This window comes from Heterodontus francisci, chromosome 36 (assembly GCF_036365525.1).
Source record: "Heterodontus francisci isolate sHetFra1 chromosome 36, sHetFra1.hap1, whole genome shotgun sequence".
Classification (NCBI taxonomy): Eukaryota; Metazoa; Chordata; class Chondrichthyes; order Heterodontiformes; family Heterodontidae; genus Heterodontus; species Heterodontus francisci.
The window spans coordinates 33,975,468-33,998,629 of NC_090406.1; the positions used below are offsets into that span (position 1 = coordinate 33,975,468).

The following is a 23,162-nucleotide window of genomic DNA, read 5'->3' on the forward strand; positions in this document are numbered from 1 at the left end:
CTTCCTTCCACTGTTTCTTCTAACTCTCATGTCGCTGTTATAGATAGGAAACAAACTGCACACATCAGCTGTTATTGCCTCCATGGTGACTGTAGGCCTTGCTTTCGATTATTGCTTTAAGCAGACCTTTATCCAGCAGTTCGATGACTGAGTAACAATGTAAGTTATTAGTAGTGACAGAAAAAGAAAATGCTGGAATTACACAAAAGGCTTACTGGCAACTAAAAGACAAAAAAAATATACATGTTAACAGTTTGGACTTACAGCCTTTGTTAGAACTGCAGTCCAAAAATGTCAACCCATCCTTTTAGATGTTGACAAATATGCTATGTACTTCTTCTGTACTTACAGCAACTTCACAAGTACCTTTTGGTGCTTGGCACCTCGGATATGTGCAGCATAGGCATCTGCACCTGTGCAGGACACATCACACAGCTCACATCGCAGTTGGCCCTGGGCGCCACGTGGTCCACTGGTAGCCTGACTTCCACCCTTTAAAGCTGCTTCTTTCTTCTTGTGCTTCTGGCCTTCCAAATGTTCCCTGTAAGTCTTGGGTAGGCAGGGTGGGGTTAACCATTAAAATATAGTAGTTAGGAGTGATGAGACTGGGTATGCCGATTCATTTTTCCATATAACTACCCAACGTGCCAAATAACTGTCACTAATTTCCCTGTGAACAAGTTCAATATGTAATCATTTAATTCAATTTTCTAAACAGGAGCAGCATTGTTCAAATTGGTCTATTAACAAGCTTTTAAATTCAAAACCCTTAGGAATTTAGTGTTTCAACATATATGCAAATTGTTCCGGTCATCTTGGTGGAGTCTTACACTGCTCAAATGCTTAACGTTCAACGTTACAGCATGATAGTTATTAGTGCTAGACAGGACATCAGCTGTCAAATGTATAAACATTAGCCATCTCAAAGAATGAAATTCAAAAGGGTTCAGCAGGTACAGCTATTCCCTCTACCACTGGTGTACTGTGGCTTGAGTGTTATCGATAATTTGCACTACATCAATTTGCAGTCTTTTTAGTAGCATCTACCAAACTTATGACCTCCAACCCCTGGAAAGCCATAGCAGCAGGTGCAAGGGAACACCATCACCTCCAAGTCACACAACAACCTAACTGACAAATCAAGGGTTCAAAATTCTGGAACTCCCTTCCCACTAGCATCGTGGAAGCACCTTCACCAGTGAGTGCAGCAATTCCAGAAAAAGGCCCACCACCACGTTAACTTGGATTAGACAACAAATGCCAACCTTGCCAAATCCAACACCCAAATCCCCAGAATAATTTAGAAAATCTGGTGTGGTATTCAGGCGTATGGACCATGAGAGTGAAAAGCTCCACTGCAGGCATGCTCTGAAATAATCTCAACCGAGGCACAATAGGGGTCCTAACATGGCAACTTTGAAAGGGCAGGGAAGAGAGAAACCAAGAATGAAAGTACCCCTAGGTCTCCATTCCATCATCAGCATTCACTACTTGGATATACAGGTGTGGGCTCTAGATAAGAGCAACTTATTTCAGTACACAACTGCATAGGTTGCATTTGAGAAAAGAGATAACTACAATCACACGCCAACATGAGTCAGCATTTTCACAAGAGAAAACTGGGGCATGGCAAAAGAGTTGAGGGGAGATTTTCCTTCTGTATATAAGCAGACCCTGGTATGGTGCTGTTCAATGGATCTGCTAAACTCCAAGTGTGATGCACAAAACTTTTTAATATATAGAGACAGTGTGGTATAACAGTGTTCAGCAAGGAATAAGCATTATTTTAAGAGCAGGGTTAAAATACAGATGCACAAATTTTTGAGGACAAAAGTCTGACCAGTATGCCTTAGAAACCTATCGCGGTTTAGAGGGAAGTATCATTGTTCCTTGACATAAAGAAATACAGTTGTGTAGATAGTAACATCCTTCTTCATCTAAACCAGTTACCTGTGGGCCAGCACAGCTAATTTTACAGACATCACAATAGTGGAGCTGTGGTTGTTTAGGCGGTGGCTTCGGTTTTTGCTGTTTGTTCTGGAAGGTGGTTTTTTTGATGAAAGCGCTTCCTGTATTGGCACTGGTCCCTGTCCCAGTCCCAGTGCTAGTCCAGGTGGTGGCTGGGGGCTTCTGTGGTTGCTGATAGTACGATGTAGCAGCAGAGTACACAGCAGCTTCATATCCAGAGTAACTTGACCCTAATAAAACACAGAACTACAATTACTAACATCTTCAAAACGTGAATAATGGGCATCATGCTTTAAATTATCACTCTTCGCCCTTATTGAATAACTAAGCAACAGAAATTTTTAGCGTTACAATCTTGCCACTGTTAATATTAATTCGGATTCTCTCAAAAGACGATCAAGATATTCCACTTTACAGTCTGGCTATGAAGTGAAAGCTGGTAAATTGCAGCATCTGGTAGGCGCTGCCTGAAACCATGACAAAATCTGGTGTGTGGCACTAAGCTACTTCGTACTAATGAATCTTCAACTTGGTTGAGGGAGGACAAAGAAGATGATGCAACACCAGCATACTGCTGGGAAAAGCCCTGGCTCCTTTAATAGATCTTTGGACACTACCTTAACTCCTTTGTGAAAGTAGCATAACAACTGTACAAATTAACCTTAAAAACTTAGGAAAGCAAAGCATATGAAGTTCCAAAAAGTATAGAAAAAGCTGGAAGCACTCTGGAAGCAGATATAGACAGCAGCTGTGGATAATCACCAGTCAACGTTATAAGCCTTAAACCCTTCCTCAAGTCTATGAGATATAATAGAAAGGGGGAAGGGAACAAACAAAAAAGTGTTGGGGGAGGGAAATAGCAAATGATGACATGGAAGATGTGATATTAGAAGACAAAGGAGGCATAGAGAGAAATCAAAGAAATAACATATACAGAACAGTGCATAAAGAGCTAAAGTAGATAAAGTAGAACAGAAAAGCATGAAAAACTGATCATACAAAACTGGCATATTGATTTTAGCCAAAAATTCTCAACTGCAGAGACAAATCAATTAAAATACTAAAACAATAATGGATAAGTCAAAAAAGTAGGACTGCTTACCTGAATAACTGACTGGTGTTGTATTATACGACGGTGTCTGTGTATAAGATACAGCAGCTGTGGCCACCGCTGCAGTAGGCTGCACAGTGGGTTGCACAGTTGTTACCACAGGATACACTGTAAAGCTGGTTGTAACTGGGATTGGAGTGGGTGCAGGCTTTATTGCAGTAACCTGCCTTGACTGTTGTGTTTGTGTGTACGGTGTTCCAGACTGGCTGAAACTGGTTTTAGGAGCTACTGAAAAACAAAAAAGGCAGTGTTATATGATTTGGTGCAATGTGATTACACCAAAACACACTGGAGGAGTTCCAAGCCCAGCTTTGATGCTAATGCATCTGAACAAACTTGTTTAAATAGTAATTTGGTAGTACAGAACTTGAATATTGCTGAAAACAAACATTTTGTTAAAGCTTTTCATCTTGCAGTCATCAGGACAAATTGCAAGAATACCAATGTAAAGGAAGCAACAAATTTATACTCTATCAGAACAGTGCTAATTGGTTGGCAAGTGGACTCTGATTGGTAGAGGCGTGGCCATGGAGAATGCACCAGTTTATGATCACTGACAGTTAACTGCCAAGCTCTGTTTGAAATTTAAACCAGGCAGCTTCACTCTGATTGGTCAAGGCATTGCCCTGAGGAATGAACCAACGAATGGCTGTCACTTATTTTGTTTAGCGGAAACAGGAACAATGTGTGTACATGTTCTATTGTGCGCTGACAACCAATTTAAGATGGTCAGTCGGGCTCGCAGTGCAGTGCATTTGCGCGTACTGGAAGCTACATATATTAATACACAGGGCCCTGTTCTTTGCAGACAAAGAACATGTGCACATATTGCACATGGACACCCAAATCCTTTTGCTCCTCCACAGCTCCACATTTCGCACTATTACAAAAATATTCTGATTTGTACTTCAGATCCTAGGTGGATGACCTCATACTCAGAAACTGCAAAGGGTAGGTGCAATTGTGCAGAGTTCAGGATGCAGGCCCGACTGGGTTTATTAAAAAAAACTTTTGCATCAGTAACAAAATTTCAACATCTGAAGTGTGACAGATACACTAGATCCAGAAGTACATAAATGTTGCTCAGAGGTGGTGCTGTTTCAAAAGGATAGGGATATACCATACATTATTCTGCTAAATATAAATGTGCCCCCCTTTAAAGGCTACAAAATCTAAATCCTATTAAGAATTACAAAGCTACTTTTACTCTATGTTTTGTGCTCCTGTAGAATTTATCATTTCATTTTTGTTTGAAGTATGACAGTTTTTTGAACATGACATTTAACGTGTGCAGGACAGGAAATGCAAGCTCAATATGTCAGCTGTAACTATCATAGCAATTCTTGACTTTTTGAAAAAAATGTCATCTGCAAATTCACACATCCCAGCATACAGTATTGTGAAATTGAAAATTTAGAAGGTGTGGTTTTGCATTTTAATTTATTTACCTACCATGCACACCAGCAAATTAGCACATCACAGTACATACAAAACTCAGCCCGAACAAAATCAACTTTATTTTGGCTTCCCTCCCTAAGGTCACAGTTCTTGTTGAGGTAAGGCTCCACAGTACCCAGCTGTCTCCAGTATCTCCCTTTGAGAGGTCATTCTTCATGCTGCATTTAGAAGGCGACAGTCGAAGGCTCTGATTGAGTCCAAGCTCAATCGCGTCCTCACCCAAAGGTCACATTGCACACTTTTCATCAGGAATCACTGTATAGGGATCAGGAGCAGGAATCTTGGCTGCCTCTCTAGTCTGGGAGCAATGAGGTCATTTTAGACACTATCACTATCTTGCTGAGATCATCATGGAACCTTTCCAGGTTCTGTCACTCCCCGATTTAGCCAACTAAGCCATCAGGGAGCCAAGTTCTGTCCTATTAGTCAATCCTCAGTGTAAACATAAATTCAGAAAACACTTCACTCACTTGTCTGGTAATAGGAATCTGTGGCTGTGTGCTGAGGTTGAGCAGCAGCTGAGACAGGTTGCTGATAGTACTGTTTATCGTAACTTGGTGCTGTTGCTGTGGAACGTGCATAACTGTAGCTGTCCTATATTACAGATAAGGAAAATACATGAATGACTGCAACACAAAACTACCAAATTACAAATAAAGCTACCCTGCACCAAAAAGTATCCTACTAGTCGTCAAGAGCTGTTGCCATCTTGAAAATACCATTAACTCTTGGCACTAATCTCAATATGTCCGGTACGCTCGATAAGCATCCGGCACCTGCATCACATGTATGCAGTTACCCACTGACAGCAGGGTTATGCTATATCTCTGTATCTGTAGGATTGACAACTTATAACACAACTCTAACCTGTGGAGCTGTGGTATAATCAGGGGAGAGGGAGGGAGAATTCCACACCCCCTTAATTCTTTTGACAAAGTAAAACAGTATGAACAGGCCACACATCTGGCTTTTGCACTTTTAAGTTTTTATACCACAAATGAACCAAACCAACAGGACCCAGTATCATCACTAAAGTGTAACGGCACTTTTGAAAGTTTCAGAACATTGTCTATCTGAACTGTAGTGAGAAACCACCTGGTACAATTAAAGATCTTGCCCTTCCAAACGAGGCCAATATAGAGATGATTTTGAACTGCATAATACAAGGATGTAGTAATTGTGGCTGCAGGTCTGTTATCGGTGATAGTTGTGATGAGCAACAGGAGGTCTTGAATTAAGAGCATCACACAACATAATGGTATTGGGCTGTGGGTGATGTTTCCATAGTGTATTGATTCCACTACACGGAACACGCCTAGTGAAAATACTGAATAGCTGGTGATATAGGTTCATTTGAGATATAAAAATACTAGACATATCTATAGCCACAAAAATAGCACCTGAAAAGTTCTTTTTAAAATCAGACAAGTACAAGATGCACATTTGCCAGGCATAACTTTTATACCACTCGTGACCTGGACCAGCACAGGCAACTCTCAGCTTTATGGCTGATTACTTAGATGGTCAGGGTCACCATTGGTATTCAGAGGCCAGCTGTGTACCTTTTATTCACTTTATAAACATATACTCCATTAAAAATGTAAAAATACTTTTGCAAATGAATAATTCTTGTAATTCTTAAGCTTTGCTACAATCTTTATACTAATGGTTTTAATTTTTTTTTAAAAACTGTATTAAAAAGGAGATACGCGATGTTCTGAGCTGACAGTTTAGCGGCTATCTACCTTACATACAAAGTTAATTAAGCTTTCTCCACAAGCACCTTAGATGAACCATAGATCAAGTCTGTCATCCAACCCCACTCTGTCTTGTCCGAATTTCCTCCTTGTGCGTAGTACTGCTGCAGAAAGAAACTTTGTGATTCATTATGGCAAGATCAATGCCAATATATATATATATATAAAAAAAAACACACACATGTAAGTTTAGTAACGCTCTTGATGTGAATAAGAGTTTTTTTTTAAAGTTGGTGCTATAAAAAAATACTGTGGCTCCACTTATATAAAAGTTATGTATCCAAAGAATTGAATATTGGCAAGAACTTAAAATTAAGATAGTTTAATTAGATAAAATGACTATCTGCTCAGACTAATTAATCCGTGAGTGTAGTTTACACAGAAAGATTACAATCCAACTCCTGATTTAGTGTGGGGAAGCAGGTTTGAGCAGGTTGCAAATCAACAGCTTACAATACTTGTTTGAACTAAAACCTGTTTTAAATTTTATTTAGCAGAGCTTCCAAACCTCAAATGGTTGAAATGCATCAAGATTTAGATGACCTTCTGTGCTTAAAGATTACACACCTCAACCTGAGAGTTTGATACCCATATAATATTCAGCCAAATACAAAAGGCAATATAGTGAGAGGTGGTGAAAACACAACATAACTCAAACTAAAGACAACTAACTTACCAAGACATGTCATCTTAAATCACACACCTCACATCCCTGCAGTACTATTGAGACATTCAAATTAACTAGACTAAAATGAAAAAAAATAACGAAAAATGAGTTTTATTTCCTCTCCTCCTTCACACAACTAGCATCCTGTTATACAGCTCAGTTTACCACTTATGTAGGTGGACATTGATTTAATAGCCGAGCTTGAAAATTTATACTGTTGGTCATAAACCAGTGTGTGCGCATGCTGTCAGGGGCAATGGCATTAACACACCCTTCCTTTTCAAACTGACTGCTCTAATGTACAAATGGAACATTTCAATCCATACTCAAAACAGCTCATTAAGATTGGATTTCTTTATTTAAAATAACATTTCTAAATTTTCAGTCCATCATGTTGAGGTATGTTAGTGCTGGGAATGAAACTCGAAGTTAGGCAATCAATGGCAACATCAAGCATTTCCCAATATGTCTCAGCCCCAACCTTAGAAGAGAACTTTAGAATGCAACAGTGCGACATGTTTCCTTTTCCAGTAACAACCCTGTGGCAGCAAGAATGCCAATTGGTGCTGAATTAAGAACTGGATTGATACTGCAAGAAAACATTTCACATAGGACACTGAACTCCCAGGAAATCAAAATGCTGAACAATTTTAGTAGTTTATGCCCAATTAATTTGGTAGATTTAACTGTGATCCATACAAACTATATGTACGGGAACAAAAAATAAGTTTTTCTGGGGTGCACCATCAATGGTGAAGAGTACTCGTCTTGGGAGGACAGGTCGGTTAACATGTTACTCTTACAAAAATTATTAATGTATCAATCCATCAGCACAACTAAAAACCTAAGGTAAACTGTTCTTGCAAACAAAAAAAATGAAAATACCAAACCCCCTCTCCACCAAAAAGGTATTGTATGCACCTCTGACAAACACTCACCCTGAGTTCCCCAATAGGGCAATGCATCACATGGTGCTGCACAGAGTCTGATCCTTGCCTCCCCCTTACTGACTAAAAGCCCAACACTCATCGTTCAGGCACACACAAGAATGGCTGCTTGTGTGAGGTAATAGAGGACTGCTGCCATCTGTGGAACTGTGCTCAGGAATAAATCTTTTTTGTTGTGGAAAAGGGGATGGGGAGGAAAGAAAGACAAAAACCTTTAACAAGAAAACTGAAGCAAACATTTACCACTATATGGAATTATTGGTTGATGTTGAAACTGATACAAGTGACTGCAGAATGGAGTGGAATGAAAGCTGCTGCCTTTTTAAAATGGCACACTTAGTAGCTTTCTCATAGCCTTGCCCAATTAATTCCAAAAAAATTTACATCCACCAGTAATTCCAACTCTAATCTGGAGAGGGTTCAACAGATCAACTGACCCAGTGTCTGCAATCAGCTTTCCCAAGAGAAAAGGAAGTGGGTGTGAACAGAGAGATGCATCATTTAAAGGCAGAGATCCGTCTTCACCAGATGTGCTCTCAACTCAAATTGGCCCCATCCCACAATCTACCCAACTATAAAATGTACACCAGATTACAAAAATGGGAAGTTTGAGGTTTGACCAATCCAAGTCTGTAATCCTTTCTGCACTTCAGCATGATTTCTTCGCCCCACCCACAGATTTTTTACTTAAGAACTTCTGAAAAGCATCCGTTACAGTATTATGTTATACTGGATATGATATTCAGTTAAGATATCAACATAACTCTATTCAGCTTTTGAAGGTTAAGCTGCAATTTCACTGGATTGAAATATGAAAAGTGAGGGCCTCACTTTCACACAATTGTCACTAAAATTTGCTAATTAAAATTTATATGCAGAAAGCAGATGCATACTGAATAGAACATTTAGATTGATATGCTTAGCTTTTAGTTAAGTTTGTCAAGTTTAATCTAATGCCTCACAATTTTAAACAATTTTGGATCAACTCCATACTCATTCATCAATGGGCAAAATAGTTCCTGAAATTCCTGCATCACCTCCAGAGTCCTAAATTAAAAAGCACATAAAAACCATTTATAGACTTAAGCAGCATTGCTACATTTTAATTAATTTGTCATATCCACTATAGCGCTTTGGAAACGACAATATTTCTGCATTAATTTCAGCATTTTTGCACTGTCAATATTTGTCTTCTCCACTTGATTGTGTTTGAGGACAATCAGCATTAATCAAAAACATATGTATTTTGAAACCTGCAAAGGAAAATTTAGTACAAATTACTTACCTGGTTATTGAGAATTTGAAACTGAGCAGACTGCCTTCCAAAACAAAAGAAAAGGGAAGCATATAATCTAAGGACACAATGTTCTAGTATTGAGAGAATATTTTGCTTGGGAAGAAATAAGTTCAGTTTTACAATAAGCTGTATTGCCAATGACCCACCATAGATGTCAAAATCAAATGAAAATGGGTAGTGCATCATTTACGTAACCCACATAGCCCATTACGTTTAACAAACGTTCATCCAAATGCCAAGCTTAAAGTATGAGAAAATTACATTTTGCTTTCAGAATGAAAATCAGTCAGCTGATGCATCTCCACACGTTTCAACTCCATGGGCGCAACTGCTGCTAAGGACCCCCCGGTCTGTTAACACAGTTTCATTAATCATTCTTAAAAAATTGTCCTGCTAGTTAACAAGATGCATTGTTCCATATCAAAAATATAGTTTTGCTGGAATTTTGAAATCAGCTTCATTTCATTATACCCACAATGAAGTTGAGAAAAACCTACACCAGCTCTAATTAGAGCAATACTCTGCTTTACCAGTTATACTGCAGAATTAAGGGCTATTTTAATAATTTTCTGAAATGTAACGATTTATAGGTACAAGATTTCTTTTTTGTGCAGAGGAACAGAATATGCATATTCCAGATTGCACACTGTGGCTATCCTACAAATTTGATTTCTGGTGTTGCCCAAGGTAGAATCAGGAATTATATGAATTCAACAGTTATCATCTACATTAGGAGGCAATTTCTGAATAAAGTTTTCAAAATGCTCCTTACAACAAATACTAAAATGTACCATGAAGACAATGTGCCGAGTGCAGAGCTCCCCACACAAACATACATTGCACATACATATTTACCATCTTTTGACAAAACAGAAAGAACACAAAATATGAAAGTTGAAGATATTAATTCATTAAGTAGTGAGGTGAGCAATGCCTCAAAGATACACAATCGGAGAAACAATCCAAAAACAAAGCTTGCAAAGTAATTAAACTGAAACAACAGGACAGAAAAAGGTTCTACTAAAATTCTTAGGGACAGGATAGGCATTCAGCACCTTGATCATCAACAATCTGTATCTCAACTCCATTTAGCCACTTTTCCTTCATGATACCCTGATGGAACTAATTTTTATCGACCTCAGTTTTGAAATTTCAAATTGACCCAGCATCCACAGCCTTTTGGGGAGGCGGTTCCAGATTTCCAGTGCCTGTTGTGTGACAAATTGCTTTTGGATTACAATCCCAACTCTAATTTTAAGATGCCTGTAAGTGAAAAAGCTACCTCTGGTGAATTCTCCACAAGTGCCGTAGCATTATGAATAACTACCTTCCCCAAAGGCAAGTGACCACCAACTTCGACAACTGTCACAGACCCACATAAAATCGACAAACAAGACACTGATTTTTCATTTGTACTCGGGCTCCATTATTTCCTGAAAGTGCTAATGGTGCATCTATTTATGTAGCACAGATAAGTTTGCATCTATTTTAGTGGACATCAAAAAGCAACAGTATTACTTCAATTATTCAACTGGATGTAGGCAAGTTACCTGTTTATCAAATTCTTTGAAGTGGTCAAATCAAAACCAGACTTCATTTGGGCACAGGTGAGACAAATTAGCATTTCCCATTACAGAGCATTAAACAGAATATAATTTATGTACCCACCTCCTAGACATAGGACTCCCACATGGGGCCCCACAAGTAAAACTGCTGACCTTACTCTGGAGCAGGAAATGCTATATATGTTACCTGGTAATTTTGTGTTGTAGCCGGTGTTTGTTGTGGTGCAGCTTCTGGTTGCCTCTGTCCGTAGCTATAGTCTGCCACAGAATGCGCCGTCGGATAGCTTCCATATGCTGCTGAGGTCACTGGTCTCACTGTTTGCGTGGCAGGTACAGGAGCATAAGCTGCAGTGACTGCATGGGCCGTTGGTGGAGCTTGCTGTACGGTGTAACTGGCTGGCGTGGATGGATGCGAATATGCAATGCCAGTGGCGGGCTGTGCACTGAAGAGAACAAATCAGCATAAACCAATTAGCCTAAAGGAAAACATGTGGCAACTGAAAGATAGTTTTTCTCTTTCTTGTCCATGAAATAAATGAGCAAGAACTTCCTTTAGAACACACCTTAGCAATTTTACCTTAGGGTAGGACTGCCCAAACTGGGGCCTGTGGACCATGCAGCCCACAAGTCCTGGCAATCCAGCAGAACAAAGTTCTATGTCTTAGTCCTTACTCGATAATTTGTCCTGCTCAGGTTTTGTGGTTCTGGATGTTCAGAAAGGACAGTTCTTTGTACTGTTTCACTGGTGGATAAATGTTCAACAGCTTGAGATATATGGAAATTGATGAAACATTATAACTTGCCTGCAAGGCTGCTTGGTATCCATGAAGACAAAAAGTTTGGATGATCCTATCTTATAGCATGTTTCTATTGTTTTTCCCTTAAAATATCACTTCACATTTGTCTATGTTGAACTGTATTTCCGATATGTTTGACTCTAACAGGTTATGTTCTTTTGCAATGCTTGGGTCAGTGGCAAAATTGTCACCTGAGTCAGAAGGTTGTGGGTTCAAGTCCCACTCCATTTAGTATGACACTTCAGTGGAGTACCGATGAAGTGTTGACACACGCAAGGTCTCGGCATTAGGATGAGGCATTAAACAGATATAACCTGCCTATTCAGGTGGATGTACGAGAATTCTTTGCACTATTTGAAGAAAGTAGCTAGTTATCCAGGTGTCCTGACCAGCATTCTTCCCGCAACCAACAACAAAAAAACTAGCTATTTCTCTCATTTATTATAGGTAAGAACTTGCTGTACATAAATTGGCTGCCCTGTTTGCAGAGTTTTTTTATTCATTCATGGGATGTGAGTGTCGCTGACTAGGCCAGCATTTATTGCCCACCCCCAATTGCCCTTGAGAAGGTGGTGGTGAGCTGCCTTCTTGAACCGCTGCAGGCCATGTGAGTTACACCCAAAGTGCTGTTAGCGACTTGACATCATAACTAATTAGACACGAAACACTGTGGAGACAGAGTGCGACACGAATGTAAATTTCTCTTCCAGACTCTCGAAACAGTAACAAAAGGATACAGGGAGATTTAAAGGTGTTCAAAATGATAAAGGGTTTTGATAGAGTAAATAAGGATTAACTGTTTACAGTGGCAGAAGGGGCAGTAACCAGACTGCACAGATTGGAGGTAATTGGCAAAATAACTATAGTTTTGGGAAGAATTTTTTTTCAATATATAACACAGCGAGTTGTGATCATCTGTAAAGCACTGCCTGAAAAAGTGATGGAAGCAGATTCAATAACCTTCAAAAGAGAATTGGATAAATACTTGGAAGGGGAAAAATCTGTAGGGTAATAGGATTGCTGTTTCAGAGCAGACATAGGCACAATGGGCCGATTGGCCTCCTTCTGTGCTGCATTATTCTATGATGCTGAAAACAGAAAAAGCTGGAAGCACAGACCAGTCGACACAAGGAGTGAACAGGCACATACGAGCCACATTAAATAGCCTTCTCTCTGCACAGATGGCGACTGATGTGTATATTTCACATCAGTGACACTTTTTACACTCGAGTAACAAACTAAATCAAATTTAAATAGCAAAATGCCCAGATTTTCTATGTTGCTATTGTGAATTAGTTCACAGGGTAAGAAATGAACGAGGAACAAAGCTCAGAGAAGTACACTGTAAATCTGTAAATTGTCAAGCGAGCCTTAGTTTTGCACATTTCATCTGCCCTTTCACGGAAACACATAGCACAGGAGGCAGCCTTTCAGCCCATCTTGCCTGTGTTTTCTCTTTGAAAGAGCTATCCCCATTAGTTCCATTATCCTGAAAATCTTTCTGCTTCAATTATTTATCCAATTCTCTTTTGAAAGTTATTTTGAATCTGCTTCCAGCATCCTTTCAGGCACTGCATTCCAGATTATAACTTTTATTACAAAAATTAAACCCCAGAAGTGTCATCACCACATTCATTAATAAAGGTCAAAAGATGGCTCAGTGAGAGATTAAAGCCATGTGAAATTGTCATTAAGCCTGTTCCTGCCAAGACCTGTGCGTGAAAATGATCCAATTGACAGGATGACAGAATTCAGTAATACAACGAAAAACTACACAGATTATCTGTGAAACAATATTGGACTGCTTTACCTTTCTACGATGTTATTCAAAGAAAGTACTTTCATTTATATAGAAACTTACACCATCTGTGAAGTGTGGACATGGTTCTAATGTAGGTAACGCAGCAGTCAATCTGTGTACAGCAAGCTCCAAATAGCAATGTGATAATGAACAGATAATCTGTTTTGGTGTTGTGGATTGAGAGCTAACTACTGACCAGGACACCAAGGAGAACCCCCACCATCTCGTCCCCGTCCCAGGGCACCTTCCCTTGCAATCGCAGGAGGTGTAACACCTGCCCATTTACCTCCTCTCTCCTCACTATCCCAGGCCCCAAACACTTCTTTCAGGTGAAGCAGCGATTTACTTGTACTTCTTTCAATGTAGTATACTGTATTCGCTGCTCACAGTGTGGTCTCCTCTACATTGGGGAGACCAAGCGCAGACTGGGTGACCGCTTTGCGGAACATCTCCGCTCAGTCCGCAAGCGGGACCCTGAGCTTCCGGTTGCTTGCCATTTCAACACTCCCCCCTGCTCTCATGCTCACATCTCTGTCCTGGGATTGCTGCAGTGTTCCAGTGAACATCAACGCAAGCTCGAGGAACAGCATCTCATCTACCGATTAGGCACACTACAGCCTGCCGGACTGAACATTGAGTTCAATAATTTCAGAGCATGACAGCCCCCCATTTTACTTTCATTTTTAGTTATTTTTAGTTATTTTTTCTTCCTTTTTTTTTTGCATTCCTTTTTACATTTTTTGCATTTATTTCATTTCATCTTAGTTTGTTCAGTTTGCTTACCCACTGTTTTTTTCAGGTTGTTTTTCTTCAGGTTTGCACTTGCTGATGTTCTATATTCAGTATATTCACACCTAATCTGTACTAATGCTTTGTCTTTCAAAACACCATTAACATATTGTTTGCCTTTGCTCCGTGACCTTTTGGTCAGCTATGTGGCCTGGTCCAATCTGCACCTTCTCCTTTGTTATCTCTTGCCCAACCCCCACCTCACTTGTTTATAATCTGTGACTTTTCTAATATTTGTCAGTTCCGAAGAAGGGTCACTGACCCGAAACGTTAACTCTGCTTCTCTTTCCACAGATGCTGCCAGACCTGCTGAGTGAATCCAGCATTTCTTGTTTTTGCACCAAGGAGAACTCCCTGCTTTTCTTCGAAACAATGCCGAGATCTTTTACACCAAGCACCTGAGAGGGCAGACCAGACCTCGGTATAATGTTTCATCTGAAAGGAAAACCTCAGATGGAGTGCTGCACTCCCTCAGTACTGCACTGGAGTGGCAGAGTCAGAGTTATACAGCACAGAAACAGGCCCTTTGGCCCATCGTGTCCATGCCGGCCATCAAGCGCCTATCTATTCTAATCCCATTTTCCAGCACTTGGCCCATAGCCTGGTATGCTATGGCGTTTCAAGTGCTCATCTAAATAAAACTTAAATATTGAGAGATTTCCTGCCTCTACCACCCCTTCAGGCAGTAGGTTCTAGATTCCAACCACCCTCTGGGTGAAATCTTTTTTCCTCAAATACCCTCTAAACCTCCTGCCCATTACCGTAAATCTATGCCCCCTGGCTATTGACACCTCCGCAAAGGGAAAAATTTTCTTCCCATCTACCCTATCTATGCCCCTTATAATTTTGTATACCTCAATCAGATTCCCCCTCAGCCTTCTCTGCTCTAAGGAAAACAACCCCAGCCTATCCAGTCTCTCTTCATAGCTAAAATGGTGGTGGTTGATGGCAAAAGTTCATCCTGGAGTTTAGTTACTAGTGGTGTACCGCAAGGTTCTGTTTTGGGGCCACTGCTGTTTGTCATTTTTATAAATGACCTGGATGAGGGTGTAGAAGGGTGGGTTAGTAAATTTGCGGATGACACGAAGGTCGGTGGAGTTGTGGATAGTGTCGAAGGGTGTTGTAGGGTACAGAGGGACATAGATAGGCTGCAGAGCTGGGCTGTGAGATGGCAAATGGAGTTTAATGCGGAGAAGTGTGAGGTGATTCACTTTGGAAGGAGTAACAGCAATGCAGAGTACTGGGCTAATGGGAAGATTCTTGGTAGTGTAGATGAGCAGAGAGATCTTGGTGTCCAGGTACATAAATCCCTGAAAGTTGCTACCCAGGTTAATAGGGCTGTTAAGAAGGCATATGGTGTGCTAGCTTTTATCAGTAGGGGGATCGAGTTTCGGAGCCACGAGGTCATGATGCAGCTGTACAAAACTCTGGTGAGGCCGCACCTTGAGTATTGCGTGCAGTTCTGGTCACCACATTATAGGAAGGATGTGGAAGCTTTGGAAAGGGTGCAGAGGAGATTTACTAGGATGTTGCCTGGTATGGAAGGAAGGTCTTACGAGGAAAGGCTGAGGGACTTGGGGTTGTTTTCGTTAGAGAGAAGGAGGAGAGGTGACTTAATAGAGACATACAAGATAATCAGAGGGTTAGATAGGGTGGATAGTGAGAGTCTTTTTCCTCGGATGATGATGGCAAACACGAGGGGACATAGCTTTAAGTTGAGGGGTGAAAGATATAGGACAGATGTCAGAGGTAGTTTCTTTACGCAGAGAGTAGTAGGGGCGTGGAACGCCCTGCCTGCAACAGTATTAGACTCGCCAACTTTAAGGGCATTTAAGTGGTCATTGGATAGACATATGGATGAAAATGGAATAGTGTAGGTCAGATGGTCGGCGCAACATCGAGGGCCGAAGGGCCTGTACTGCGCTGTAATGTTCTAATGTTCTAAAAATGCTCCAGCCCAGGCAACATCCTGGTGAATCTCCTCTGCACCCTCTCCAGTGCAATCACATCCTTCCTATAGTGCAGCAACCAGAACTGTACACAGTACTCCAGCTGTGGCCTAACTAGCATTTTATACAGCTCCATCATAGCCTCCCTGCTCTTATGTTCTGTGCTTCGGCTAATGAAGGCAAGTATCCCATATGCCTTCCTAATCACCTTATCTACCTGTGCTGCTGCCTTCAGTGATTTATGGACAAGTACACAAAGGCCCCTCTGACCCTCAGTGCTTCCTAGGATCCTACCACCCATTGTATATTCCCTTGCCTTGTTAGTCCTCTCAAAATGCATCACATCACACTTCTCCGAATAAAATTCCATTTGCCAATGCTCTGTCCATCTTACCAGCCCATCTATATCGTAATCTAAGGCTTTCCTCCTCACTAATTACGACACCACCAATTTTCGCATCGTCTGCGAACTTACTGATCATACCTCCTATATTCACGTCTAAATCATTAATGTACACTACAAACAGCAAGGGTCCCAGCACCGATCCTGATGCTACACCACTGGTCACAGGCTTCCAATTGCAAAAACAACCCTGGACCATCATCCTCTGCCTCCTTCCACTAAGCCAATTTTGGATCCAATTTGCCAAATTGCCTTGAATCCCATGGGCTCTTACCTTCTTAACCAATCTTCCATGCGGGACGTTATCAAAAGCCTTACTGAAGTCCATGTAGACTACATCAACTGCCTTACCCTCATCTACACATCTAGTCAATTCAATCAAGTTTGTTGGACACTATCTCCCCCGACAAAGCCATGCTGACTATCCCTGATTAATCCCTGCCTCTCCAAATGGAGATCAATCCTGTCCCTCAGAATTTTTTCCAATAGTTTCCCTACCACTGGATCATGTCCTCAAATCAAATAGGACTTGAAACAACCACCAACTGACTCAGAGGCGACGTTGCTACCACGGAGCTGTTAAGTGTTCAGGATTTAGATCAGTTTCAAACTGCTGTATATTTCTGTGGCTACCCCTTCAAGATCATCAACAATGAATATGTTCAATTGCCTCATCTCCCTCAAGAACAAAGTTGAATTTCAACCTCACAAAAGGCTTGAAACAAAGTATAACTGGACACAATGGGCTAGATTTTGCTCACCTCTTAAGACACAGACAGCAGAGTGTTGGATTATCTCAAGTTTACAAAGAGTAGAATGTGGGAGACCAACCTGCAGTGTGTCAGAATAGTCAAGTCTAGAGGTAATCATAAGATCATAAGAACTAGGAGCAGGAGTAGACCGTCCGGCCCCTCGAGCCTGCTCCGCCATTCAATAAGATCATGGCTGATCTTTTCGTGGACTCAGATCCACTTACCCGCACTCCCACCGTATCCCTTAATTCCTTTATTGTTCAAAAAGATATCTACCATAGCTTTAAAGACGTTTACTGAAGAAGCGTCAACTACTTCACTGGGCAAGGAATTCCATAGATTAACAACCCTCTGGGTGAAGAAGTTCCTTCTTAATTCAGTCCTAAATCTGCTCCCTCTAATCTTGAGGCTATGCCCTCTTGTTCTAGCTTCACCTGCCAGTGGAAACATCCTCTCTACTTGTATCTTATCTATTCCCTTCATGATTTTATATGTTTCTATAAAATCCCCCCTCATTCTTCTGAACTCCAATGAATATAATCCCAATCTACTCAGTCTCTCCTCATAAACCAACCCTCTCAACTCCGGAATCAACCTAGTGAACCTCCTCTGCACCCTCTCCAGTGCCAGTATATCCTTTCTCAAGTAAGGAGACCAAAACTGCACAGTACTCCAGGTGCGGCCTCACCAGTACCTTATACAGCTGCAAAATAACCTCTCTGCTTTTAAACTCAATCCCTTTAGCAATGAAGGACAAAATTCCATTTGCCTTCCTAATTACTTGCAACACCTGCAGACCAACCTTCTGCGATTCATGCACAAGGACACCCAGGTCCCTCTGCATAGCAGCATGCTGCAACTTTTTACCATTCAAGTAATAATCCTTTTTCCTGTTACTCCTACCGAAATGGATGAAGTAAGAGAGAAGGTTGATAAAAGGAAAGCAATGGATGTTGTCCAGGAGTTTTTAAGATATTCTTTGACAAAGTACCAAACAGACTGGTTAACAAAATTGAGCCTCATGGAATAGAAGGGTCAGTGTCCACTTGGATTAAAAAATGAGCTTAATGACAGAAAATAGCGAGTCGTAGTGAATGGTTGCTCTTCAGATTGGAGGATAAGACAGTGGTTCCGTGCCTAGACCACTGCTTTTTTTTTTTTGCACACGCACGCTCCTAGAATATAGAAAGTGTAGGGGAGTACTTAAAAAAGTAATAAGGAGAGCGAAGAAGGGGCATGAAAAAACACTGGCGGGCAAGATAAAGGAAAATCTCAAGGCGTTTTATAAGTATATTAAGGGTAATCAGGGAAAGAGTAGGGACCAAAGTAGCAATCTGAGCGTGGAGCTGGAGGACGTAGGTGATGTTCACTATGGAGAAGGACAATGTAGGTGTAGAGATCAGGGAGGGGGATTGAGATTTACTTGAACAAATTAGCATTGAAAGGGAGGTGGTATTAACGGTTTTGGCGGGCTTGAAAGTGGATAAATCCCCAGGCTCAGATGAAATGTATCCTAGAATGTTATGTGAGGCAAGGGAGGAGATAGCAGGGGCTCTGACACACATTTTCAAATCCTCTCTGACCACAGGAGAGGTGCCAGAGGACTGGAGGACAGCGAAAGTGATACCATTATTTAAGCAGGGGAGCAGGGATAAACCAGATAATTGCAGGCCAGTGAGTCTAACACCAGTGGTGGGAAACTATTGGAAAAAATGCTGAGGGACAGGATTAATTTCCACTTGGAGAGGCAGGGATTAATTAAGGATAGTCAGCATAGCTTTGTCAGGGGGAGATCATATCTAACAAATTTAATTACATGTTTCGAGGAGGTGACCAGATGTGTAGATGAGGGTAAAGCAGTTGATGTAGTCTACATGGACTTCAGTAAGGCTTTTGATAAGGTCCCGCATGGATGATTGGTTAAGGAGGTAAGAGCCCATGGGATCCAAGGCAATTTGGCAAATTGGATCCAAAATTGGCTTAGTGGAAGGAGGCAGAGGGTGATGGGCGAGGGTTGTTTTTGAGATTGGAAGCCTGTGACCAGTGGTGTAGCGTCAGGATCGGTGCTGGGACCCTTGCTGTTTGTAGTACATTAATGAGTTAGACGTAAATATAGGAGGTATGATCAGTAAGTTCGCAGACAACACGAAAATTGGTGTCGTGAATAGTGAGGAGGAAAGCCTTAGATTACAGGACGATATAAGTGGGCTGGTAAGATGGGCGGAGCAGTGGCAAATGGAATTTAATCCCAAGAAGTGTGATGTAATGCATTTTGGGAGGACTAACAAGGCAAGGGAATATACGATGGGTGGTAGGACCCTAGGAAGTACAGAGGGTCAGAAGAACTTTGGTGTACTTGTCCAAAGATCACTGAAGGCAGCAGCACATGTAGACAAGGTGGTTAGGAAGGCATATGGGATAATTGCCTTCATTAGCTGAAGCACAGAACATAAGAGCAGGGAGGTTATGATGGAGTTGTATAAAATGCTAGTTAGGCCACAGCTGGAGTACTGTGTACAGTTCTGGTCACCACACTATAGGAAGGATGTGATTGCAGTGGAGAGGGTGCAGAGGAGATTCACCAGGATGTTGCCTGGGCTGGAGTATTTTAGCTATGAAGAGAGACTGGATAGGCTAGGGTTGTTTTCCTTAGAGCAGAGAAGGTGGAGGGGGGACCTGATCAAGGTATACAAAATTATGGGGGGCATAGATCGGGTACTTAGAAGAAACTTTTGCCTTTAGCGGAGGTGTCAATAACCAGGGGGCATAGATTTAAGGTAATGGGCAGGAGGTTTAGAGGGGATTTGAGGAAAAAAAAAATTCACCCAGAGGGTGGTTGGAATCTGGAACACACTGCCTGAAGAGGTGGTAGAGGCAGGAACCCTCAACATTTAAGAAGTATTTAGATGAGCACTTGAAACGCCATAGCATACAAGGCTACAAGCCAAGGGCTGGAAAATGGGATTAGAATAGATAGGTGCTTGATACGCGATGGGCCGAAGGGCCTGTTTCTGTGCTGTATAACTCTGACTCTATTAGCTGATGGTACAAGGACTACGGGACACAGATTGAAGGTTTTGGGCAAGAGATGCAGGGGGGAATGCGAGGAAGAAGTTTTTTTTAAACGTACAAAGTGGTAATGACCTGGAACATGCGGTCTATGAGAGTGGTGGAAGCAGAGACAATCAGTGATTGCAAAACGCACATAAGGGAAATAAACTTACAGGGCTCTGGGGTTGAAGTGGGGGAATAGGACTTATTGGACTGATCTAGAGAGCCAGCATGGACTCAATAGCTGAATGGCCTCCTGTGTGCCGTAAGGATTCAATGCACAGTGTGGGGAGGTGGGTAACAAAGTCCCACCTTCCAACACCAAGCTAGAGTCTGGCTGAGAAGCCAGCTTCCTTATGAGTAAGAGTGTGACATTAATGATTATTTTCAAAAAATAGACTTAAGTGTTAGTTTAAGTTTATCCTGCAAAACATGGATACCATGCCACTGAATTGAAAAATGCCCTCAATGATTTTCACTTCCTAGATTGTTGATATTTTAAAAAGTAATGTACATTGAATGATGCTATACTTCTGGGAGACCCTGGGAATTTTTGGAGTTACTCGGGCTCTTTGAAGAGAGCATCCCAAAAACACTGACCGAGGAACCACTTAATCCTGTTCTATTCTATGCCTTCAGTGAAAAACACAAATTCAGTTATATATCTTGACCATGCAAATTTGATTATGTCTAAAGAATATTTGAAGCTACATAACATTACAGTAATGAGAGCAACTTGAGGTAACTAATTAAGAGCACCACACAACACTGAAGTGTACTTTCTTTAGTGGGATTTTTCTCAACAGTATATTTATACCAATATTGATGTTTGAAATCACGAAAAATTTTCACTTCCTCAAATTTTCCATTACATTGCTGTATGTTTTTATTTTCTTCCTTGTGGTAGTCCCCCATCCTCCACATCATATCCAAAGGTTGACAGATCTGCAAGTTTGTCATTTGAAACTTTTCAGCTCTCATTCAATGGAACAATTTCTCAATTCCAGAGAAGCAACACTGGGATTATCACAAAGATTCCCTCCATGCCCTTCCACATCCTGACTTGGAATTATATCTCCATTGCTTCACTGTTGCTGCGTTAAAATCCTGGAACTTCCTTCCTAACAGCACTGTGGGCGTACCTACCCCACAAGGTCTGCAGCAGTGCAAGGCGACGGCTCATCACCACCTTCGCCAAAGCAATTAGGGATGGGCAATAAATGCTGTCCTAGCCAGCAATGCCCACATCCCACGAACAATTAAAAAATTGCATTAGTTTGTAACCCATGCACATTCCATTGGGAACATGAGTTGGCCATTTAGCCCCTTGAGCCTGTTCTGCAACCTAATTCCAATCCCATACACCTTTGCCGCATATCGCTTGATACCCCTGGCTGACAAAGATCAATCTCAGTTTTAGTATTAACAATTGACCTTGCATCAATGTTTGCGGAAGAAAGCTCATAACTTCTACCACTCCGTATGTAGAAGTGTTCCCTAACTTCACTCATGAAAGGTCTGGCTCTAACTTTTTGACGATGCTCCCTAGTCCTAGATTTCGATCAAATCATCCCTTAACCTTCTAAATTCCAGGAAATACAACCCTAGTTTGTTTAATCTCTCCTCATAATTTAACCCTTTGTAGTCCAGGCATCATTCTAATAAATCTATGCTGCACTCCTCTCCCCCCCCCCCCCCCCCCCCCCAACCCAAGGCCAATATGTCCTTCCTAAGGTGGTACCCAGAAGTGCTCAAAATATTCTAGGTGTGGTCTAGCCAGGACTTTGTACAGATGAAGCAGGATGTCTACCCTCTTGTATTCTAGTTCTCCAGATATAAAGACCAGCAGTGTCAGCCTTTTTGATTATTTTCTGTACCTGTTCATGACATTTTAATCTATGTACCTGGACTCTCAAGTCTCTTTCTTTCAAGGGATGTGAGCATCACTGACAAGGCCAGCATTTGTTGCCCATCCTTAACTGCCCTTGAGAAGGTGGGGGGTGAGCTGTCGTCTTAAACCGCTGTACTCCACTGTTTCTCGCTTTTTACCATTTACCAAGGACCCTGACCAATCCTGTTTCGGTCCAAAGTGGATGACCTTACATTTGCCTACTCTGAAATCCATTTGCCACAGTTTTGCCCACGCAACCTATCAATATCTCTAATTTTACACTTCTGATCAGTGTCATCGACAAATGTGGATAAGTGGCTTTCTATCCCATCACCTAAGCCATTATCAAATACATTGAACAGTTGAGGCCCAAACAGTGATCCTTGCGGGACGCCACTAGACACATCGCCAATTAGAGGCCTGCCCATTATCCCAACAGTTCCCTTCCGGTGAACCAATTTCCTAACCAGACCAATAATTTGGTTTCAAATCCCTGAGCTTCAACTTTCGTCAACAGTCTGTCAGAGTCATGTCTGACAGAGAAGGAGGCCATTCCGCCCATCATGTCTATGCTGGCTCCCCATGGAGCAATCCAGTCAGTTCCACTCTGCTGCTCAATCCCTGTAGCTCTGCTAGTGTATTTCCTTCAAGTGCCCATTAAATTTCCTTTTGCAATCATTGATTGTTCCCATTTCCACTTCCACCACCCTCCTGGGCAGCAAGTTCCAGGTCATTACCACTGTATAAAAAAATGTTCTTCCTCGCATTCCCCCTGCATCTCTTGCCCAAAATCTTCAATCTGTGTCCCCTAATTCTTGTACCATCAGTTAATGTGAACAGTTTTTCCTCATCCAACTTATTTAAGTCTGTCATAACCTTGTAAATGTCTATCAAACCTCCCCTCAATCTGCTCAAAAGGAGAACAACCCCAGCTTTTCCAACCTAACCTTGTAATTAAA

General features: G+C 41.4%; 1 protein-coding gene across 11 annotated transcripts in view; it reads right to left on the reverse strand.

The window, feature by feature from the left end:
* LOC137351738 (zinc finger RNA-binding protein-like) overlaps window positions 1-23,162 on the reverse strand; it is an 85,295-nt gene that overhangs the window by 43,859 nt on the left and 18,274 nt on the right. For 4 of the 11 annotated variants that reach the window (XM_068016505.1, XM_068016512.1, XM_068016508.1 and 1 more), the window contains 6 exons: window positions 10,958-11,213; window positions 6,321-6,398; window positions 5,008-5,131; window positions 3,071-3,307; window positions 1,951-2,198; window positions 367-549 (listed from right to left, as the gene is read on the reverse strand). In XM_068016505.1, coding sequence (XP_067872606.1) covers window positions 367-549; window positions 1,951-2,198; window positions 3,071-3,307; window positions 5,008-5,131; window positions 6,321-6,398; window positions 10,958-11,213 — 1,126 coding nt within the window. Of the gene's footprint in view, window positions 1-366; window positions 550-1,950; window positions 2,199-3,070; window positions 3,308-5,007; window positions 5,132-6,320; window positions 6,399-8,870; window positions 8,956-9,193; window positions 9,287-10,957; window positions 11,214-11,347; window positions 11,513-23,162 lie in introns of those variants that run through there. The other 7 variants (XM_068016515.1, XM_068016514.1, XM_068016516.1 and 4 more) reach the window with 7 other exon arrangements.